Source organism: Varroa destructor, unplaced genomic scaffold (genome assembly GCF_002443255.2).
Source record: "Varroa destructor unplaced genomic scaffold, Vdes_3.0 BEIS01000001.1, whole genome shotgun sequence".
Taxonomy (NCBI): Eukaryota; Metazoa; Arthropoda; class Arachnida; order Mesostigmata; family Varroidae; genus Varroa; species Varroa destructor.
The window spans coordinates 30,366,277-30,390,039 of NW_019211454.1; the positions used below are offsets into that span (position 1 = coordinate 30,366,277).

At 39.8% G+C, this 23,763-nt stretch overlaps 3 protein-coding genes across 7 annotated transcripts; 2 read left to right on the top strand and 1 right to left on the bottom strand.

The window, feature by feature from the left end:
* Nucleotides 1-16,952, bottom strand: Wdr82 (WD repeat domain 82; the record flags this gene model as incomplete). Of its 2 annotated transcripts, none has more annotated exon segments than XM_086985571.1 (7): nucleotides 1-291; nucleotides 471-725; nucleotides 1,332-1,507; nucleotides 1,921-2,032; nucleotides 2,200-2,311; nucleotides 2,890-3,097; nucleotides 14,669-16,952. In XM_086985571.1, coding segments are annotated over 6 exon segments (963 nt in total). In that variant the 5' UTR covers nucleotides 2,950-3,097; nucleotides 14,669-16,952.
* On the top strand, nucleotides 4,803-6,830 carry Tim9b (Translocase of inner membrane 9b). 2 transcript variants are annotated; one of them, XM_086985585.1, is made up of 3 exons: nucleotides 4,803-5,078; nucleotides 5,867-6,001; nucleotides 6,305-6,830. In XM_086985585.1, the coding sequence occupies exons 1-3, from the start codon at nucleotides 5,046-5,048 to the stop codon at nucleotides 6,419-6,421; spliced, it is 285 nt and encodes a 94-aa protein (XP_086841711.1). In that variant the 5' UTR covers nucleotides 4,803-5,045; the 3' UTR covers nucleotides 6,422-6,830. The 2 variants fall into 2 exon arrangements, with proteins under 2 accessions (XP_086841711.1, XP_086841713.1); XM_086985587.1 differs by lacking the exon at nucleotides 4,803-5,078 and adding an exon at nucleotides 5,119-5,223.
* On the top strand, nucleotides 6,985-12,011 carry LOC111242795 (uncharacterized). Of its 3 annotated transcripts, none has more exons than XM_022787614.2 (5): nucleotides 6,985-9,842; nucleotides 10,296-10,456; nucleotides 10,973-11,034; nucleotides 11,253-11,357; nucleotides 11,792-12,011. In XM_022787614.2, exons 2-5 carry the CDS (start codon nucleotides 10,348-10,350, stop codon nucleotides 11,876-11,878), a joined length of 363 nt encoding a protein of 120 aa, XP_022643349.1. In that variant the 5' UTR covers nucleotides 6,985-9,842; nucleotides 10,296-10,347; the 3' UTR covers nucleotides 11,879-12,011. The 3 variants fall into 3 exon arrangements, with proteins under 3 accessions (XP_022643349.1, XP_022643346.1, XP_022643348.1); XM_022787611.2 differs by having other exon boundaries at nucleotides 6,985-9,810; XM_022787613.2 differs by having other exon boundaries at nucleotides 6,985-9,674.
* Nucleotides 16,953-23,763: the final 6,811 nt, after the last annotated feature.

The window sequence follows — 23,763 nt, forward strand, 5'->3', positions numbered from 1 at the left end:
TATATATAGGTACCACATCGGAGATCTACCAGTCAGTGTATATTTAGGTAGTTTCTTCAAGCGTAGGCAACCAAAACGCCATATTGTTGCAGGCGGATGCAAGCATCATGTATTTGGGATTGAACTGAACGCATCCAACAGGACCGGTGTGCTCTGCCCGAAGCATCGCCAGTTTACTGCCAGTGTCCGCGTTCCAGGCATGCACACAGCCATCGCTCGAGCCAGAAAAAACAAACTGTGAATCCGGACTGAACGAAGCCTCAAGTGGAATTCGTCTGGAGTTAGCAAATCCTGAAATAATAATATAGAGGACATGAGCATTATAGAGAAAACGCAAATCGGCTACTCTATTTTTTGAAGATGCTAGATCTCCTTTTTCTATTGATAAAATGCAATACAAAGCAAATACCACAGATTTAAATAGCGTAACGTTGTAAAAATGTCAAAAACGTAAGCTTGATCTTCTGTACCTGTAAACTTTTGTAAAGAGTTTCCATTAAAGGCATCAACCAAATGTATGACCGTTCCATTTGTCGAAATCAAAATTGTCTTCCCATCGGGTGAAAATTTCAGACCCGTCCAGTCGAAGTCCTTATCCTGAGGCAGCTTGAACGTATTGAACGGACCCTTATCAAACGTACGAAGGTCATACAACTTAATAGACTCAGAGTTAAGACCAACAGCGAATATAAGGCCTTCGGGGTCAAAGTTTCCGACGGGTCGCCCTGTGGATATCGCAATGTACAGTGAGCGAGCCTATTTATAAATGTAGTAAGGCAAAGGTATCGTCCCCGCGACATTATACGACAGGAAATTTAAGGTGGTTAAGAATTTTATAGCAGGTCGTTATGCCCAATCGTTTAAACATTTTTTCTCATACACCCTACGTTCTACTGTTGTAATTGAAGTATTCATAACTAGTAGAAAAACTTACTGAGAAATATATATATTTGTTTCGTTGGATCATGGTTCTCTAGGACTTCAAATAAGTGAGTCCGCTAAGTAGGACGTATCTTAAGAACTTGTAAAACGCAGAATCCAATACCTGCTTATTCTATCTAACAGGAAACACATTCCCTTCACTAATAGCTTGGATTAGTGAGATCTCTCGTGAATTCGGCCTGTACTACTAATGAGCGCTCTGCCCTTTCGCACCCATGTCTAATCTTTGCTAAACCAGTATATCTACTCTACGAAGTATACATTACGTTTAATATCCTTTTATATAGTTCTTATATATAGGTAAGTCAATTAACTATTGAGGCATAGCTTTTCGGTACGAAGCCGACGGCCGCTGTTTCTTACAGCCTTCATTTGTTCAACGAACTTACCGTTTAGTTGCATAAAACCTTGACAGTTGGGCGATCGAACATCCCAGAGGCGCAGAGTTCTGTCTAGAGAACCGGATAAAAACATATCATCAACAGGAGACGTGCACAACGTAACAACCTTTTTACCGTGTGCCGGAAAATAACGGATGTACTTGTTATCGTGTAAAGATAAATACCTGCAAAAAATTAAGACAAGTATGTTCGAATCCAAAACGAAAAATCAGTAATAAATATGTATCCGTAAGTAAATACGTTCGTTTTCATGCAGCAAAGCTTCCAGTGAATATCGCTAAAGTAAGTATAACGGGCCTTCTTTTGTTGGATTCGCTGATTCGGCCTAAATCAATTGCTCAGCACATTGTATACGACCACAAATCGTCAGTATATTATAAACTCCACTGCATGTAAACCTTGAAAAGTGATTTTTGCCACTGTTTCTTCAACCTATAATAGCCCGTAGAACGCTTTTTATGTTCAAAGCAAAATAAAGCTGAAACATAAATAAATAAACTGATTTTCATTAAAGTATCATTGATTAGGAAAGCTAAGAGTGTCATTGTAGATGAAATCGATCGTTTATGCAACACACCTGATAGTTTCGTCCACTTTCGTCGAACTATGGATTGCTGTATTTGCCGCGTGAGTGAAATGAATCAGATCGACGCCATATTTTTTCGAATTTAGTGTCCGCTTTTGCATACCTATTGACGACATAGAGAATAAACATGCCTTAAAATAGGCAGCCATCTTGTGTCTATAAAAGTAGTTTGTACTTTTTTGTCTAGAATCTTCACTTGGAACCTGAACGAACAGTTTATCTCTTCTAAAAGAAAATTATCTATTATGGATCGAGAACGTTTTAACAAACCTTTTGTGCAGTCGTAAATAATAATGGAATCATCGTCACTTGAAGATATAAGTGTTGTTCCGTCTGATGAAAAGTCAATACAGTTTATCCGATCTGTGTTGTCTCGAAACACCTAGTAAGATAAAGAAATAGACGCATAATAAAATACGCATTTTTATTTTTTTTCTTACACTGGTGTTATATTCTGTCCATATTGATAGCCAAACAAACGGATATTCAATTATAAAAATCAAAATAATGCTCTCTATTAATATTCGCATAATGTAAACAGAAATGCTGTCATTTCTGTTTACATTTTACGATGTTTATAAAAGATAGAAAATATATACTCATATATACACCTTTGCGGCCAGCACTGCGGCCTATCTAAAGCGCTTTTCAGTGCTAGGTACAAACGCAGGTAATACTTACAAACAACTTAGAAAAGAAATGAGCCTAAACGCGTATTCTTAAGCCTAAAGCAGCTTCGTCGAATTTCAGTAGACGACTAGCAAAAAGCTGGTATATGCTATTTTCAACATACAACAGCAAATGCATGACGAAACGCGAAAAAAGTTTACAGTTTAACCCAAATGCAGACTATTTCGTCGTTGAGTCTAATTTTGGTTTTTTAATACGTTGCCACCACCTGTTCCTTCTGAACAGACTATTCACACTAGCGGCTTTTCCAACGCCAAAACGATTTCGTACCTTTGCTACGCGAAACGACTTCACTACTGGTTCAACGAGCTTCATCCGCTGTTCGATCATAGTGGAATTATTTGTGATGTCTGTTTTAAGAATTAAATGCCTCTGCTGTCAGATTATGCGGAGATATTGTTTTCGGCGACAAGCACCTCAGATGCGGGGTAGTAGCTAATAATACTGGCTGCTTTCTTCGTCGATTTGACCAACGACCCTAAAAGAGAATAAAAACATAAGAGATACAAATCCTCCGTGTTATGTAGAATAGAACGGGACCGTGCTCAAATAAAAGGATAGCGAAATATTGTCTGCTGAATATAATAGTCTGCCCACTAAAAATGTCGCACGGTGGTCGTCCAATATTTACCATTCTCTTTCAATAAGAAAAGAGCTGAATCATATCAACCTGTTCCCAAGTTCAGGCCGTTGAGCCTAACCAATTTTCGGACTTCCATTCTATCGTTTCTGATGAAAATATTAATCCCATAACATGGACAACCACGAACTCAGTGTTAGACAAGCCATTATTATTGTAATTTAAAGTGGAAAACAAAAGACTCCTGAACAATTTTGATAAACGTACTACGTTCGGTGAAACAAATGCAATGAAATCACAACCTTGTTATAACTTACAATATATTTTTGCGAGTGGGGTTGCTTATTTGAAAATAAATACAACTAGAAGACGTTCTTCACGCGCGGTGCTTAAATTGACGACGGGCTAAAGTAACTATTTCTCTGTAATCAATCGCTATTCGCTGGGTATTGCTTCGACAATTGATTTGAAACTTTTCGCAGCTTGTTACCGCACTAGGTCAAACTAGCCTGGTTTAAATCATGCAGCGTTTTAGATCTTCATGCAAATATTCGATACGTTACAAAGCTTGCAAGAATCATCTTACTTAAATCATTACCTAAACTGATGACAATTTACTTAGGACGCTAAGCGTTTGCGATGGACCAAATCTAGATAAAGCGTATAAAATAATGCAAATGTCATTTCCAGAAAAAGCTCAAGATGTCGAAAGGTGCACGCGCTTAACGGCGTTCTTATTGAATAGAGTTTCAACACAAATTAGATAGATCGCACTAGCACGCGCATTAGAAGCTGAATTCTAAGTTATTTTACTTATGTGTAAACATCACGTACAGCGGATGAACAAAGTTATTAGAATTGTTGGATTGTGTCGAATATCAATGTAATCGATTGCCTTTAATGCGTCTCCTACAGTGGAGGCAAATATATATATATTTTTTATATTTAACCTGCCACTGGCCCATACTAATAAGAAATAAAACTTTTTAAAAATATATATTATGGGGAAAAGAAAAACTGTCTGCCAATGTAGCGTGGATCGGGACAGCACATATGTATATTGGAGATTTTTATGCTATCATCTTAACGGTTGATCATACATATTTCGTGTTGTTAGGTTCTTGATTCAAAAACGATACATATTACATTGAGAGCACTTACATCCACAATAAGTTTTACAAACACAAGATCAACCGATAATTGACCTAGTCATCGAATAATAACACCACAGATTGTCGGCGCTCGGGTGCTTGAATAGGGCTGTTTGTGATTCTCCGGTTAGTTGTTTTGCTTCTCCCTTTTTGAAAATGAACGCATCAACTATAGAAAAGGGCGCCAAACACGCGGACCTTGGCCATTTCAATTCGTAAGTCTGTCTCTAATCAACAATACCACAAAACGTGCACTTAATTCGCACTCTGAAATTGTTATTTATACTTGTCGTACCCATTGTTTGCGCTTTAGATTGTACGATAACCAATTGCTTCGTGACTAAATTTCTGGCAGTAATTGGAATTTCAAGAAGCGTTACTTTAAGAAATGGATTTTATGCAGGCGGATGAACGCATGTGATTCGATCAAACGCGGAAGAGTCCGGTCTCACATCGCGCGGTCGAATTTGAAGAAGATAACGACGATGCCCGCTGGGCACATGTGATGTTTTGTTTTAATTGAAATACTGACGTTGTGACGTAAATCCTTTGTTAGAATACAGCATACTGGAGTAATTCAACTAGTGTAAACAAACCATTCCCGTAATCGCTATTATATTGAATTGCAACCTAATTCAATCGTTACTATATCGAAGAACGGATTTTATTAAGGTTAAGTTGGAAATCTATTCAAGATGAGTCAAGATGCAGACGCAGCGATTCGTAATGTAAGTTGAAAGACTAAAACTGTATTTTTATTTTGCGTAGTCTCATCATAACAAAGGCAGCTCACAGACATCTTATTTTTTTTCCATTTTCGTCTGATTTGCTTCCTGAATCCGAACAAATTCTAATTCGGACTTTCCATAACGGGTAATGTCACCACTACAATGCTATGAACGGACGTTTGTAAACTTTTTCATTATTTACCAAGTGTACATTTTCAGTTGAAAAATTTCGTGAAAAATGCAAAAACACATACTTTAGTTTACAAATGATCGTACAAATTGCTTTATAGAAAAAAGTATTAAATCGTTTGCGGAATTTAGACGTAAATTTTAAGCTTACATTTTCCCTTTAGAGATAGCTATTGTTTTGGATGGACTACTTTGCCAATTCTTTTTCTATCGGATTGTATAAACTAGATAAAAGTATAGCCTTCTGACTACGGGCTTCACCTATAATCAAAGAATATGTATATCTGTTTATAAGTAGCACTTCTATCGACCGGCAAACAACTGCGCCCGTAAGATGCTCCTTTAAAACACATATCTTTGATATGGCTGCCGATTACAACTGCAAATATATTCTTATTATTGTTGTCCGAAAGGATTTTGGAGAACATTCTGTGTTATCTTGGCGCTAAAATAATCAAAACAAAAACGTTGTCACAAAGTGTTTTTCGAGTTGTTTCTTATCATTTAGAAGAAGAGTCTAAGCATTATACACTTATAAGACGATATAGTGCAATCAGGTATGAAATCTAACCTTACGATGATTGACTGACCTTTTGCAGATGCGGGATTTTATGACGATCTATAACAAAATGTCGGAGCAGTGTTTCGCTAATTGTGTAAATGATCTTGGTCAAAGGAAATTGTCAAATGATGAATGCGTTTGTGTCGATCGATGCGTGACTAAGGGCATACGGGTAATTTTTTGTTCTTGCGCAATTTTCCTTGTTCTAGGAATAAAGCACGTCGCATTTGCAGACTATCATATGCTCGAAATAGCTCAGACTCAAAACTTAACATAAAATTCTCGAATCATAATACTTTACGTTCACTTTATTATGAGATTTTGTATAACATATATATGTTGAGTATTGGTATAAATAGGTTTATTTGCAAATAAGGAGTGAACATTTTCTACGGACTAAGCGTAACGAGCATTCGTATGCCTATAGCATTATGCTACAGTCATTTGTATTATGTACTTACGATTGTTGTTCCAGTTGAACCATTTAATGATGGATATCTACATGAAATTGCAACCGGAAATTATTCAGAAACGCATCAAGGAAAACGAGGCTCTACAACAAGATATGATGCAAACCCAGTTACAATCTTAGCAACAAATACAATAACGGCTCGAGTTTACAGCCAGCCAGTCAGCAGCTTCAACCATAACGGAAGAACAGCTGTAGGAAATTAAGCCTGGTATTAAGGGCGGGCAAAAATGGGCTACCGCTAAAATGGGCGACCGTGTATACCATGTACAGTTTTGTCAATAATGTTGATGAGTAACGTTGTCGAACGACTTTAATTGTTAGGTTAATACGGGATGTGCGGTTGTGCTAATGATGTCTGCTTCTTATTTTTCAAGGTGGAGTTAATAGGCACATTGCATGTGTGTCTTAGGCATAGGGGAAGGGAGGGGGAGGGTGATATAGAATAAACGTTACATGGAAAACTAATAGATAGATGTTCAAGGAATAGTGATCCTGTTTCAATAAAACATGTATTTGCATGATAAAAGAGTACGGTAGTTTCGTTTTTCTAAAGCTGAGAAGGACCTTGACGGTGGTCAATTTCCTGAGCTAAAAGATGAATTTTTCAATTTCTTGTAGCGACGTTGTTCTCCAACATTCGAAGCAGAGAATGTGTCACAATCTAAAAACGCCGAACATATTCTTTAAAATTTCCGTTTATTCGATATTTTCTTTCATATGCCGTCAACAGGCATTACGGATTGTCTTGCTTGTCTGTTGCGCAGAATCATTTCAGACAAACCAATGTGAACGTAATCCCGTGTGTGTAATGAAATGTAAGCTAGAAGAAACTAATTTAAATGTAGCAGTGGGGCAAAATAACTCTTTTGCATCACTACTAATTCTGGTGTCGTTGGTGCCAAGAAAGTTGAACTTAGGTTTGTTCTTAAGAAAACGACCAATCAAATCGCATGATAAAGAAGCACTTTACCCCTTACAAGCATTGCACAGTCATAAAACTATAGCGTGTGTGTATTTCGATTCTTTGGACGTAACAGTAAAAACCGATTCGTTCATTTTCACTGCCACGTTCTCCGTAAATTGTTCGATGCTCTGGACGATCTTATCTGGTCTTCACTTTCTTTCACATCCACACATGTGGACCAAAACATTTAATGTATTTTTATTATAAAAACGAATCGCTAATACAGAATGTATTAGGTTAGCTACATTACTAGTCGACCTATTTGCATAAAAACCTGCCTTTTAGTGTAGGACTTAGACAGTTTGGAACTTTTGTTTAAAAAAGAAAACGCTTTGTATAGTGTAAGACCGCTTTAATGCATCTATCAATCATTCATTAAATGAATGCTCCCAACAGTGTATCAATTCGTTTTGCAGCTTTTTTGAAACTGTAATAAATTTAATTGTGTTCGGTGACTAAAACAGGGTTTGCTGGCTTCTGGCAAAATTTCTGTTAGATGTCATATGGTAGCGTTCGCACAACTGTAGCACTGGCCAATCGAGTAGTAAACCATGTTTTCTCGAAGTGAACGCTATTGCAGGTCTACCAGTAGACTATCACAAAAACTTAATTCAGAGTAGTAGAAGTAGTCGGCAAAAAATATTGTTGAAGGTCATTGTAAACTGCCGAGTGCTCTGCTTCATCTTGAAGACGTCGCGGAGTGCCGAATAGTTAATGGAGGACCCAAGTTCCTCGAGGCGCCGGTGAAAAATAGTTGGAACGAACAGATAAGGTAAAAGGGAAATGTACTGTAAATAGTACATGTGGACGGTGCTCCTTTAGACCAGAAGTTTCCAGGCTTCAGGTTTTGAAAGTGTATTTTATAAATTTTCCTTCACGCATTCGATGAAAGCTACGGTTCGGAAAGGTACGGATAAATGCGCGAGAGCGGTGTAATTTTGGGCATGTGCTTAGAGCAGGATTTTCTTTAAGTATGCAGTAGTCTTGATGTATAGACCGCAGGCGATAAATGCTGATTCTTTGTTAAGGTGATGCGCGGCATTTGGTCGAGTTTTTTCAGTCTCTGGGAAGAACGCGGACCGGGACTAGATCTACTGGTATGAGTACCTGAAGTGCAAGCATAAGCTACGTGCTCGAAAATTACTTTTTTTTCCTGTGATTTGGTAAATAAACATCATGAGGTACTTATCGATGCATGCTTTGCCTTGTGTAGAACTGATGTACTATATAAAGATCTACAGAACCTAGTCAAGCTGATTACCATAACGAATGATTCCATTTTAATAGACAATGACAACATGGCCAGTTCACACACATTGTGCAGTATTGATGCGTCGTTGACGGGATCTGAAGCAGGGACGTCCCGACCTTCCAAGCTACTCGCTCAACAGATAAACTAGTAATTTTGTTATTTGAAGGTATATTATCTCCAGCACCAGAATTTGTGCTCGCTAGGTACCTGCATCGTCATATCTGAGACCAAGTTGTTTCTGTTTCTATAAGCAGCATTAGGCTATATTCACAATGCAATTCACGTTTGCTGATGCCATGCCGCCTACAATGAGTTTCATCTGTGAATCGTCTATCATACAATAGCTCAATGTAATGGTGGTTTCAATCGTTTTCAGCGTTTGCTTCAGCCCAACGAGGATACCTAACGCTTGATAATTTTTTTTATTCCGGAGCTGACAGGATGTTATGTTGATCCCTATTTCCTACTAAGATCTGGTCTACATTAAGTCTTTCAGTTAACCGTGGACCATTTCTTTTACTAATAGCCGAAACTTTTGCGAATTCCTCTAGCGCCGTATAACATTATTAACACAATTACCAAGCGAGAAGTTATTGTACGGACAGTGAGTCCTTTTTAGGAAAGTTACTCTTAACTTATTGCCATTTCGCGTGCGGACTGAATGATAGTCATTTTGAGCTATAGTACTCCTGTAATGAAAAATAAAGGATTGTCTATACAGATAGCTGGCTTTTTCGATTGCATATCCATACTACATGACTTGATTTCGTGAACTGCTGTCCGCACCTTTCAGCCTGCATAATTTTTGAATGTATTAAGTTACGTAAATGTCAATTGATTCAGATTTTTTTTTTCTGTAACAACACGCATAAAATCTTTTACATTGGCCCTAGAAGCGTCTACAGGACTTCCACATGTAACCTCTCTTTTAAGCACAAGTTGCGTTAGACAAATGTTGAATGCACTTGTGGCGCAACGTTTTTAAGGTAAGAAGCAGCACGGCTGTTGATGAGGTCTTTCCCCGTAAATGATCTCCACTATTTGCTGATGCATAATAACCACGCAGTCTTACCTTAATAACAGTTGGGAAATGGTAATGGAAAAATTATTCAAGCTTGTCCATTGTTGTATGATGACAATTGAGCTGAACATTAAGCGTAAGTAATGCGTGACCATTTGAATCATTAAATTATACCGTTGTTTGTTCTCTAGCTTCAGCTGCGCAACAGGACCGAGTCTTTCCATTGTTAATGTTGAAAGTGCAACGCTAAAACATGTCACTACGCGTTCCTGGTGCGTGGTTCAATACCCGAAGAGTTTAAACAGTAATTATTTTTTAAAGACCAACGAACTTATTATAAAATAGTCAACTATTTATGCTATTTGTACCTTATTTACTGATTTGAATTATTCAACTTAAATCTACATTGCCTCAGTATAACAAAGTACGTTTAAGGAATAGTAGGCGTATTAATATGCCGAGATTTACAAATACGACAAAGAAAGGACAATAAGAATTCCAGTAAATTTCATTCAATTTTTTAGAAAATCGACGACGTGTGCTACACAGTAGCATAAGACCTAATATATGCCCTTTAATAAAGCTTAAGAAATGATGATGTTGCTGATCCGATTTAACCGGGCGTCGAGCTCTGTGAATAAAAAATAAGGATAATGGCTTACTGTTTTGTGACAGTGTAAGATGTTCACTTTTCCGCTCAATAATTTGTTATCTAATCCTTCTTTGCCTAAAAAACATTCACTGGGCTCGAAACAAGACACTCAAGAATAGGACCGTTAAAGGAATTCAATGAGTTGCGACTGTCAAACATGTGCTCCCTTGGAAATAGTCCTTACCACCGATTGTTTGTGGGCGCATTGATATTGGTCGCACTGCAGACACCTGGACATCAACAACAGGTTCGCATCGATATCTGCGGTAAGTTCAATGTCAATTCATGTAGGCAAAATATATTAATTGTATCTATACATATATAAATCTGTATTTATAGATAACGGTGCACCGCCGTGAGATCCAAACAGCTGTGACTAGTTTTATAAAACACTGGTAGCTATCATTAGAGTACGGTAGGCTGGTTTCATTTTGGCCACAGCAGAGTATAAGTAGACTGCAGGAAATATAATATTATGCAGATTAAAGTCTTTTATGTTCTTATGTCAGTTAAGAGTTAATTTTTATGCATACAATTAATTAACTTTCAAATTTTCATCAGAGTTTACTATATAAAACTAATTCACCATAGAAGACATAGGAAAATATCGACAATTCTCATATGAACGCCGTACGAAATGGGCAAGCTAAATAACAATAGGAAAATATCGTGCCTAGTGAGCATCAGTAGAAAGTTATATACGCTTTTCTCGGGCCAAATTTAAGGCCTAAGTGTTATCACAGAATAACGACTCACGTATCGCCTCGCCAAAATATTAACAGCGATGTCGACGACCGGACTCACCGATTTCCTGACGTGCGCGCTCGAGAGTGCGCCAGAGGGGGTAGGTTTTGAGCAAATACGGATATTTTCCATTCTACAGTATTTATAGATTCAATTATATATAGCATCATGTGAAAAGAAACCGTGCAATATTTTAATAAGTCAAAGTGCGTCACGAATATTGTTCGATAATCAACTATCAACATATGAAGAGTATTTTACCCCGAACCGTGCCTACTTAAAATGAATTTAAATGCAATGGATTAAATCGAATTTTAGACAAAGCAGAAATGGGACAAATTGAAAGCACTATTCAAAGGTCGGGCTCCAGAAGAGGCAATAGGAAAAGCCTGTCAAAGTGCGCCAACAACTGGTATTGCCATTGTAAGTACATTGTGGAAGAGTGCGAAACATATATCTATTTTTTTTTATGTTGGTACTTATGGAATATATTGATTGAAATGTTTTTTAACAAATTTCAAAAGTAGTGTTGTTTTTTGAGATACGGAATCATATGCGCTGGCGTACCGCATTTGCAAGTCCAGTTTATATCAATGACATCGAAGCACTGCTAAAAAACGCAATTGCTTATTTTAGTAAGTGGCAATTAAGTTTTGGCTCTTGTAATAAATGACGCCATATTTTATCATCGTATGGAGTATACATAAATATTAAAAAGAAAAAAACTGATATCCTTGAAAATCGGCCTCACATCAAGGGGGTCATTATTTTTACAAGCGTGCAGAAAAATATTTCTACTTGAAATCGGTTTATTACTGGTTATAGCTATGTTGCTTATACTCTGTTGTGTTTTACAGATCAACGGTTTTATCAATCAGCAGAGCAAAGTGGACAAGCCCAAATTGAAGCAACTTCTGCTGGAGTGTTATGAACAAATTTCCTAAGCTTCAAAGGCAGAACGGGGACAGAAGATATTCGTACGTTTCTGAAGACCGCAGTTAACAGACCAATGTTCAGAATGATTTTTAGGAAAACGAGCGCAGGATATGAATAAAAGGACGCAGTTTGTTTACCTTTTTTTTTTTTTTTTTTTTTTTAAATAAGTGCGTGGTTCAGAAAAGTTCGATTGAGCAAGTTCTAGTGTAGTACCCCGTACATGCTACAACAAAAAAAGCTTAGCACAAATTTCAGAACGTTCGAAAAGCATTCTAATAGTGAGTAGATATCACGTTCCGGCACCGTAATATCCACCATTTGAAACACATCGGTTATAGACTTCCAGTTCACTTTTTCGCAGAAGAGAATTAAACTGTTCAAACTTATGGTTGGTCGATTTGAATACTATTGATAGGAACAATTATTCAGCTCAGCGTTGAACAGGCCTATCGAGTTCATCAAGCGTTCCAAACTTTATTTCATTTGTAACTAGCTTCACTAATTTTTACGAAGTCGACTTGTATAGTTCCCTGCACAACATCGAACAGCAATAGTTGTATAATAAAATGTACCGTGTCATTGTTACAAGCCTCAGCATCGGTGTAACCGAGAGGCTCACTCGAAAGAAACCGCTCCTTGATTACTGTCTCTGTTGAGGGGGGCAACATTTTGGACCTTCGAAGGTCAACCTCAATATTGTCTCACATATTTGGCGAGCAGTATCACTGGGCAAACCGAACGGCTCGGATGGTTCATGATGATTGACCGGTGATACATTGTAGTAGCATTGTGAGTATATGAAGAATCCGCTCAGTTCTACCGAACGTTCCTTTACCTCTGTGCGTTGTGTGAACTTGGAGTATTCTATGAATTTTTAACAAAACGTATCTTATACTACTTACGTATTAAGAAGTAACACTTTTTAACTCAAATGAAGCAACGGCGGGTAGAGCAAAGGAGAGGCAAGGTCATATGAAACTTCATCATCAGTAAACAAATAGTTAAAAAAGAATATAGAAAAAAGAATCTCTCTCTCTCTCTCTCTCTATATATATATATATATAGAGAGAGAGAGAGAGAGAGAGAGTGAGAGATAGTTTGAATTAGGTATTTAAATTAAAAAAATGAAAAGAAAATGAAAAGAAAAAGTGAATCGGCAAAAATATATATTCCTTCTACGTTTTGTCGAGCCGTTATGTTCCCTTACACAGTGCTGCCTGACAAGACGCATATTCAACAAATGTTTGTTGCGGATCTGATTGTACTTAGGTGATGCTCCACTCGTACCTTATGATTAGCCATACGTCGGTGAGGAGCTGCCAAGTAGTTTACGTCGCTGTACCGGTTCTAATAGAGAGAATGACGTTAGTGCTATCTTAAAGAGAGAAAGAAAAGGTCGCAGCTCAACCAGATCGGCCACAGCTGGCGTTCCATCGGTCAGGCCTCCTATTTACTACTCGGCTCCACTATATCCCTATATAATCCAGTGACGCATGGAAAAATCCTGCCCGTATTTCTTTTAGTGCTTGAAAACAAAGACCAGTTTACGGTCCCAAAAGGACAACGAAGTTCTCTACGAATATTAGACGGTAGAGTAATGTTGCTACAAATATTACATACTACTACATGTACAATAGTCGTGTCGGATATTTCAATGTCTATCAAAGCGTTGCAAGTCATTGACAAATTGTAAAAGCAAATTCGAAATGACTTCGAAATATTGTGCAAAGCAAATGTACGCGACTCAAAGTAAAGGGACGATATTTCAATTCGGAAACAGCATGAAGTCTTTAAAAAAAAGTTAAAATTCAAGTACACGAAAGATTAACTACTAACAGTCTAGTTCTTGCGTATGCTTCGGGTAGAAATTTTTTGTACGAATGATAAACAGCCATGTAACGGCGTTCATAGGTCATACTGAAAATGTTTCATGTTAGAGAATAACAACACTAAGTTTGCTAACCTGATATATAGGTATGCGACGATCATCATAGATTAATTGTCTAAATAAGTTGCAGTCTCACTTCTCAGTTTTTTTCTTTAATAAGGGACTCATTTTATGTTAACGTAAAGATAATTGGCTATTTATTTCATGCTCTATAGGACACATACTATGTTCACGATATCTAAATGTGTGAATGAACGAAATTGATATACTGTATCTGCATATAGCTAGTTTGAGTTCCAAAATTGCGTATTGCAGGCCGTGTTCTTTTCCTTGTTAGTTTAACGAGCATTCAGTCTTTTGGATTAAAGAAGAAGGCTGGTATTATTTGAAAACATCGCAATCAAATACATGAACAAACAGAGCGGGTCAGCGTTAAACAGTCGTTCCAGAGAAGTTGCACTCATTTAAAAAAGATTATCTTATTTTTGTCAGATGTGAGTTTCTAGAATCTCCTATGCTCACTGTCTTTGTCAGTTGTTATTTAACCCTTTTACTGAAGAGATTTCATTCAAGTGAACAGGATCAAAGAAATGCTGGAGAAGTAAACCCCGTTTTATGTTTGCGCTCAAAAAACTTCAGTTTATTCTACATATATATGTGTGTGTGTATGTGCATTCCCAAAAAACCTACGCAGTTTGATAATATTAAATTTCTAGGAATGTAGTACACGCGCACCAGAGATGGCATATCTGTACGTTTCGATAGCCGTCTAGATTCGACGCGCTTAGAAGTCTAAGACCGAATCTGCCGTTGAGATGCTATGTATGGCTATAGGGACACTTATCTGGGGACTAGAAGAGCCTCTTAGTATAGCGATAATCCTGATAATAGGTAGGAAATACCAACTTACCTTCGCAATGAATGAACGCTAGTACGAGTCATAACACGGAGCGGGCACAACTCCGCCTGCCACTGCGGCCAAAATGATTAGGCCTTTCCAAGTAGTAGTGACTCGTGTCTCTTCACGTCTGCGTCTTCGAGATACGATTCATCAGTTCTCTAGCAAGCCTCAAAATGCCAGCTATCCTCGCCAACGTTATCACAAATTGCACTGAGACTTACCCATGCATCCTGGTACAGACCTAATTGCGTAGCTAGAAATGATCGTGAAGAGATTTACTTGGCTAGACGTATGGATATGTTTTCTTAATATTGATCGTACCCGACACTCAAAATGAGTATGCACTGTTTGCACAATTTCCGGTCGAGTTGACTAGTGAAGCTTCGACAAGCGGCAAGCTACTCAGATAGCGTAAGATAAATGCTCTCATTATTAATGCTAATATATATGTCTCGTGACGATAGCCTAATGGAGTAAGTGGCAGCTTGGCGTGATTCGACAGCGGAGAAATAAAGGTTCAGCTTCGATGAAATCGGAAAGTACCGTTTTCATCGGCCACTTAGACACGTTGCGTGAGTAAACTCTAGGCATGCATCTGAAAAGATTACAAGCTATAGCTGTAGTTTTTTCAGTTCATTTGCCAAACCAGGGTCAAGTACACCTTGCCTGGAAGCGATGTACACTATTAAGTAAACGGCATTCTTGTTTGTCCTGCTAATTTTTAGTCCAATGTGCGTATCGTAGGATCCAATACGATTCGAACTGCGAACATTTGTCGTAATGACCCCTCGTGTAAGCATAATGAAGAACGGTACATATGAGAAAAAAGGTCAATTTGATCGGATTCGTGCGAAGTAAAATTTGAATTTTGCTTAGTGCCCTGTTCAAATCTTTTGTTTGACACTGTTATGCAGAGGATTCACGTGCATCTATCGTTCTTCGCTACTGTTTCAGTTCCGCGAATATTAGCCGTTATTTGTCATCAATTTAATTTCACCTTGCTTAATCGTTGATGCTTGTAGTCAATTTAACAACATCTTCAGTCCACATTGTTGAGTGCTCAGAGCACTCTTGAACTGGGTGTGCGTGATACGACGATACAGGTTCACAGTGCAGCTAAATCTCTATAATTTTATTTTAGTTCTCTGGGCTTGCGTATAAAAACGTCGCAGAGAGTACATTCTTCTTCGTATTAATATACTTCAATGTGAGATGTGAAGTCCGTCGAGTTGGAGGAGGTGAAGCTGGTGGAATGCAGCACTAGCTATTATCGAGGTGGTAACGGATGGTGAGCCTCATATTGTCTTTGCGCTATATTGAGTTCGTCTGTACTTTTCTTCGTCCTATATTCGGTCCTTTACCCCCCGGGACGTCCTTTACCGGAGCGTCCCCTGTTTTCCTTATGCTACAGACAGCAGTCGGTCTGCTGCTGCCGCCGTTGCCACTATCGCAGAGTTACTGTAAGGTCTAATTGTATCGCTCTCTCATTTCGTATTCATAGCTCGCCCTGTAGAGCACATTTCTCGAGGGTCATGTTCTGGTTTGGCTTTGCTGTCCGCCACAGTTGTCGCCGCTGCACCTCAACTGCTATAGCTACAATCGGCGTTGCGGTTTGTACAATCGTATAACTACAACTGATGCTTTGGCTGCCGCTTCTACACTTTCTATATGCGGTCTTGCGTGTGCATCCACGTTTTGCCGTGTTGCAATTTCCAGCCCAGCCCAGCCCAGCCCAGCCCAGCCCAAGGGAAAGCAATGGACGCGTAAACGAATATAAAGGCAGAGCAAGAAGCAGCAAATGTAACCCAAACGGAACTGACCTAGGCTAAATTGCCTTAAAAACCTAAGACTATTTACGTGCCTGTAAAGGTACAGTCACCTAAATAGTGTAACTGCTATATATACATGCACTTCGTGTTTCATTGTTGCACTGCGTTCCCAAAATGCCTTTGCTTGGCCAGCAGTTTGAAGTCCATTTCGCTTTCCCTCGAGCTACACTGGATTCACCTTCTGTGCGCTTTCGCTAACAGTACTCCAAGATTTGCCATCTGTTTCTGTTTATGCACCACGTGACAGCGACGGAGGTTTAATGCGTGCGCCTGGGAGATGTCGACTGGCGGGGGGTGATTTCGGTTGGATTCGGTTCTCTGTTGTCACTCATCTCCTTTCGTTCGTCACTACACAGTCCAACCAGCCATTCGGCCGTGTTATTGCCGGGTTATGCAGCGACACCAACGGTGGCGTGCCCTACACGCGACACGGCATGGAGGCCTCACGGCTTATTGCCACTCTGAAGTCCAGACATGTTGTGGATAACCACAAACAGAGGGAAGAAGAGAGGGGCTGTCTAGGGATGGCGCAACTGTGAAGTGAGAGTTTCACCTCTCGTTGTCGTTGTTGTTATTGAGGATTTTCCGGTTTGCCGATACCTTCTATCGGCGGCTGTTGTCGTTGCTACAGCTGTGCATCGAAATAAGCGACAACTCTAACCCGCAACAGCAGCGTCCATAGCAGATGAAAACAGAACTACGAAACTGCACAGCGTTGAAGGGGGGCCGGGCCGGGCCGGGCCGGACCGGGCCGGGGTGGGGGTGGCGGCAAACATTCGTACAGTATTCAGCTATAACTTTTTGGGGAATGCTTTACCCTAGACAGGCAAAATACACGCACAAAAGTTTCCTGTACACCTGTGTTTAGTGAAAATTTACGAGCTCAAATCTTAAAAACAAGGGCAGTTGGAAAAAGGATATGATCGATTGAAAATAAGACGGCTGAAATTTCCAATTAAAATAGATGCTGATAAAGAACACCCATAGGATGTAGATGTATGCCAATGGTAAATTGTAGTCCATACTATGCGATAACGATTGTATCAAACGTTAAGTCAATTTTTCATTTAAAATATCGCTCAAGTGCAGAAAGTTATGATAGGCGCATTCGCTCAAAATAAATGACTATATTCAGTTAATCGAACAGTTCGCTAATCCGTGCCCTCGTACTGTTGTGAATCTAAATAACGATAGGGTTCTCGTTCGGCACAAAGGTGAACAAGCGATTTCTCGGAAGAGCTCATTAAATGTGCAAAAAGACATAAGCTTTCACAGTGGATAGTTGCGTTACGCATAGAGATAGACAGTATCTGGTGTGGCGAACAACGAAGATGGATGAGTTTCGAAAAAGACCCGAACGAAGTTTCACTTGGGCGCTTTCAGCTCCCCGATGTGATAGTGTAGTAAGTAAGCTGGATGACAGTAACTTCAAACAGTTACTTTAGCCATGGATATATTAAGCAAGTCTATATCTATGCTATTCACAATGTCTTTATAGAATGGCACGAATTTGGTGTTTGTCATACCGTAATTTGCGGCAAAGATAGAAAACAATTTTACTGACATAATTCTAGTAATCAAATAGTTCATTCATTGAAACTATAGTACAAGGGGGGCAACTGATCCGCTAGATACAAATGTAATAGTTGGATAAAGTGAACAAGGACTCCAAGTAATTAATCACAATCGAATCTGTCAAAAACAGAATATCCACATTCATATTTGTTTCCGTCAAACGTTGTATTTAAAAAATGATGTCCAACCGTTGCTCAGTCAGTAATAGCCTACGTAACAGCAGACACGAACAGCAAAGTCTTTTTTTTATTAAGAAAAGCTAAGATCCACATACGACAACGCCCAATAAAGGATTATAAAAGATTATGTTCAGGCCTATTTTGTAATTTCGAAATCCTTATTGCTTTATGTATGGCTTTGGTTACGATCAATAGGATAGGCTTATATAGGCCGAAATCAACCTATCGGAATCTACTCAAAGCAGCGCCTTCTAGAGATGAAGACCTACTAATATAACAATATGATTCTAAGTGTTTTTATTATATCTGTGTTGCTGCAATCAAACGCCGTTCCCGCTCCGAGTCCACCTCATTATTATCACCGTCGTCGTCGTCGTCGTCGTCGTCGTCGATGCTCACCGCCGATATATAAATGTCCCAAAGTCCGTAAAGTGCGGTAAGAACAGTGGAACACTTCGTTGTCAAGGTCGCTGGCCGAGGGAAAGGAAATCCAATTTTGAACGCACACAAACGCTCACCTCCATGGTTCTTTTAGGCTGATCTGAGACGACCTTTCAAAGCTTCCCTTGTGCAAAAGTGAAACCAACTCGCACACAGACGCATAGAAACAGAGCGATGAATGTAGGCCTTAGAAAGCAAGCAAGCGAACGAGTAAGCAGGCTGTCCTCTAAATTAAGCAGCTTGACTAGACCAGACCAGACCAGACCAGACCAGACCAGGCTTGGCTGTTTTCAGTGGCAGCGGAAGTGGATAAGACGATCCAGTGGTCGTCGGCCAAAGGGACCAGCTTGGGCTGTTCTATCTTGATTGAAAGAGCGGCTTTGTCCGTTTCTCCACATCTAATCAAGTTTGCCTCTTTCTTGCTCTGGCGACGGTGGTAACAGCAGCGGGGGCAATGCCGGGGACAACCAATAGCTGAGGTACCAGTGTGGTGCCTTCTTATCCTCGTCTAGCTTGTGTTGCCAGCCGCCCTTGCTTGAAAAACGAACGTTAGCCCCGCTGCCGATGGGAACTAGACGATGACCACTGCCGTGCCGCGGCTCGACCCGGGCGATGGCCCGACGAAACATTTCGTCAGCTGGATCAGCATGGCTGTCACCACGGGTACCGGCAATCCCTCGAAGTGTTCTTCAATGCGGCGTGTATACCCCTGGAGACTGTCGGCGCCCACGCAAACGGATCAGTCAGATCGTCTGACGGCACCATAGCACCGCACAAGGAACATCTACGAGGCATCTTTTCCAACTTCATTGGGTGGCCCTACACACCGCTCTATGAACTGCCGCTCTTCCATTTGACAGAGCTACCGGTAAACAGAAGGGCCTTCCAACGTAACTAGAGTGGTTTCTATTGATAAACAATGACGGTGCAGGGGAACCGAACGCGCTGACAAATAATCTTCGATAACACACACACACGCACAGGCACAACGAACGAACACATGTGCGTACCCATAAAAAAGAATCTGCCATCATACACGCTGTTCAACTACTAATGACAACGAATGTGAATGAGCGAAACTTCATAGAACTTACCTTTGTTGCTTCCAGTAAACGCTCCCGTAAACACGTGAACACTAAATGGCTGCTTGTCTTCCATTTACGAGGTGATTACTAACCCAGTTATCATTAGACCCATAATGGCCGTTAAATTTTTTCACACTGCAGCATTCTTTTGTTCCCTAACAAGAAAAAACCTGCCTCCGTTTGATGGATCTTTTCAGAATGCACAAATGTTTTCTTGTATTTTTCGACTAGTCTGGGTTTTTTGGGTACTTCTTATGGAAAACCGATAAGCATAATTATCATGAAGCTTGCTCTTTCCGGCAGAACTTTCCTCATGATTGCATTCTCACGCTTTATGCAAATATATATTGGCAATGCGTATAGAGCCGCTCGCCTGTTTGAATTAATTCCGGTTACCTTGTTTAATGGGAAGCATTTTTTACAATGCAATTGTTGATCAAATAAATAGTTTTCATTCATGCAACTCAATATGTGCTAGTATTTAATTTTTTAATCTACTCATCATAAACTAAAATTGTTTCTTAGAAAATCTTGCTACTGAAAAAAAAAAAGGAATTACCAGTAAGTGCTTGCAGTGCTTGCAATGGAGCCCTGTCCAAAACGGTTAGTTCGTTTCTAAAGAAAGCGCATAAAGGTGAAAAAATAGATAGCCTATAAGTTAGGAAAAGACTAATCTTACTTAACCTCGTCTTGAATTCCGTTTGTTACACTCCCATTTTGTATTGAATACGTGATTGTTATATAGAGGTAACACTCTCGGAAATGTGTAGCTCGTTCTAGTGTCCATGTACTTCATAGAGACGGCATTAAACCTCATCTTTCTTGCGTCATTTATGGCAGTAACCTGTTGTTCTGTCTGTTTATACAGAATAGCTGCAAGAGCTTATTTACGACTTGCCAGGTGAGAAGTCGGCGTGCGAAAAGTGCTTCACTGAAGCATTCAACGGTACCGTGCAACGCTTTCGAGAAGTCCAAAACCGAAACAAGCCCTTGACTTAGGTCGACCAATACATTTACCATGCTCGCTCGTGAAAGTGTTGAAACCTATTCAAGCGCCCTTGCTTTAGTGACAGGCAGTAGCCTATTACCTAAGCAGTCGAGATGTTATTACTAGAATAATTATAGTTATTCTATTATGACTAGCTAAAGGTATTCGATCTTGCTCCTTTAAGGACCGATGGATTAACTTGTCATCACCGCCAGTAGCTGCGTCCGGCCCTGCCTTGTGTCAAAGGTAGAGTCATAAAACAGGAAACGGCTAGACCAGTTCTTAAACTATGTGAAACAGCCGACCCATTGAACTATTTACTGACGATTTGGCTACCGTTATTTAGCAAGTCACAGACAGATGAGAATATAATTTGTTTCGTTACAGTTAGATGATTGTAACAAAGAACGTTATATTAACAGCTTAATTTAAGTAGTACGAAGTAAATACGTAAAATTTACTAGCGGTAGCTTTTGTACGCTAGGTTTGTGAAGTCCAATTGTTGATTTTCTATGTATTGATGTATTTTCTTTGAGGTATCTGTATACATATATATATATGTGTATTTGGTGAAGTGCATCTTCCTTCGGCCATGCTCGCCACACACGATATAGCACAAAGCTTCTCATAGCTAACAATAAATAAACTGGGTGTATCTAAAAATGTAGCGGAAATCAGTCTTCATTAATTGCGACAATCATGGCGGCCATTATGATGCATAAGCCGTATCAAAAGCTCCTATACGACCTGAACTTATTTTTTAGAGATTGAATCATGCGCAGCTGCCCTGTAAGTAAGGGCTCAGAGCTTCTTACCAGACGTCTATTTCTTTGCCACTGCTGGTCGTTGTCCTAGCGGCTTCTAAACCCGAGCGTTAAGAATGGTTGCGTAAGCCTTACTGCATGCCGATTTTGGTGCGAGTGACAAACGTGTACCATCTTGCTTAGCCGAATAGTCTGCTGGCAGTTGGTATTTACTTATTAGCAATACGTTTTGCGCTTGGGCGCTTCTCACCCGCAGGAGCTTACCCTCGCCTTGGCGATGCCTGACTTTGCCCACCGTCTGCCTCACGAGAAATAACGATATAGGATTCAGATCTTCATGTTCGAAAGTTACTACACACATATCCTGTAAGTTCTGCAATGTCAGCAGAGATAGCGCTGCAGGAAAGCAGACGTGTGAGTTTACTATAAGGAAACAATAGGGGATTCCAGCTTCTTTACAGCTCTATACTCACAGAAGTGATGGATACCGTACGACTCTGATCCGAAAAAAATGCCCAGCAAAACACAAAATAAAATCCAAAGTTTTTGAGCTCTACTTAACTTAAGGGGATTACACATTTTCGCTTAGCATACTTGTAATGCGCTCGTGACAATTTCTGACTAAAGTTACTATTGTTCAGCTAACATTCCTCACAATAAAACTTGCCACATATACAGGCGCTATGTTAGCTGAGGTCTTTGTTGGTTTGAGATGTGCTACCACTGAATTTGCCTCTTGTGGCCTAAAAAACACCTATAGGGCCATCCAATTAAATTAAATAAACCAATAAAATTTACTCGAACTGTTTCAGGTAAATTGTAAGTGATCTAGCTAAGTTATCATCATAAATATGCAGCATATACAAGAGTACACAGCCGAAATCCTTTGAACACATTGAGGATATTGGCAGGAGGAAATTTAAACAGTTCGATCCGATTTACGTAAAATATTGGCACGTGTAACTAACTATAATAACCAATAGCCAATGTACTCGGGTACAAGATAAGTATTAACCATTTACACGCGTTCTGTTCGTGACTATACCAATACGCTCACTGTAGATATAACAACAATTGTGATATCTTATGGCGGCTGTCAGAGTTAAAGGAGGCAGTCCTTAATAGCAAACTTCAATCTTTTCTGAAACTCCGAATCACTCTTGTAACTTGAATCTATCGTCAGTTTATACGTGATGAGGGTTAATGTTTAACGGCCATGCGTATTGAAAAAGGCTGGACGAGTATCCGTACAGTGCTGCTGTTCCGACGGTAGCGTCAGTGGCCACTGACTAATCGACTAAACAACGCAGACAATACACAGCACGAGGACTGTATATTCCCATGAGGTTCGTACCTTTTCCCTACTATGTTCGTACTTCCCATGCCCTCTGTTTCTGTCCAGTTTACTGTAGGTCGTTTTCCATCACTGTACACCCCGTTTCATCATATCTTTACCTATAGACGCTCGATTTATCCGTAGGGACTCATGAGTTGTAAGCGAAATGGCTGCTGCAACGGCTGCAGGCGTACGATTCCAGAGAAGCGGTTCCGCTGCTGCTATCGCGCTAAGCGACTATAATAGGGCCCTTTATTCTGTGCTAGTCAAAGCTGCTTCTTTGCCGTCACCGCTGTCGTCATCGCCGTTGCGACTACTGCGCTCCTCTACGCACAGACGTACAGATACAATAGCGCCAATAGCGGCGGTAATGGCGATGGTGGCAGCCACTAATACTAGCAGGACCACTGCTTTCTCGGCTGCTGCTTTTGTTGAATAATTCATCAGAATTTCCTTCGTTTTTCCTTCTTCCTGCAGTCCCTATCCTGTTCGCGTCCCTTCCAGCGCCCTCCCCGTCCTGGTTCATCATCCGGCTGGTCACTTCAATGATGCATAGCAATGCTGCTGAAAAGCCGTCTCTTCGTTTCAAACTTCTCTAGCTAGCACTCAGCCAAGTTCAGTTACGTGTGGCTTCTGTGTCATGGCTGTAGCTCGATATTCGACGACACACGTGGACAAATAATGAAATCAATATTCTAAGGAGGATGGAACAGCTTTGCGTATAAGGTATATTGATTGCGGACATGCGTTGGTTCTGCAGGTTTCTTGTGATGGATTATTGTTCCCGTAAATCACACCCATTGTTTTTAGAGATACTCTTTTAAAGTACGTAATTTTCGATCTTTTACTTGTTCACCTCTGAACGCTGGTTTTATTTGCATAGATAGAAGTTAAAACAAAAAAGCTG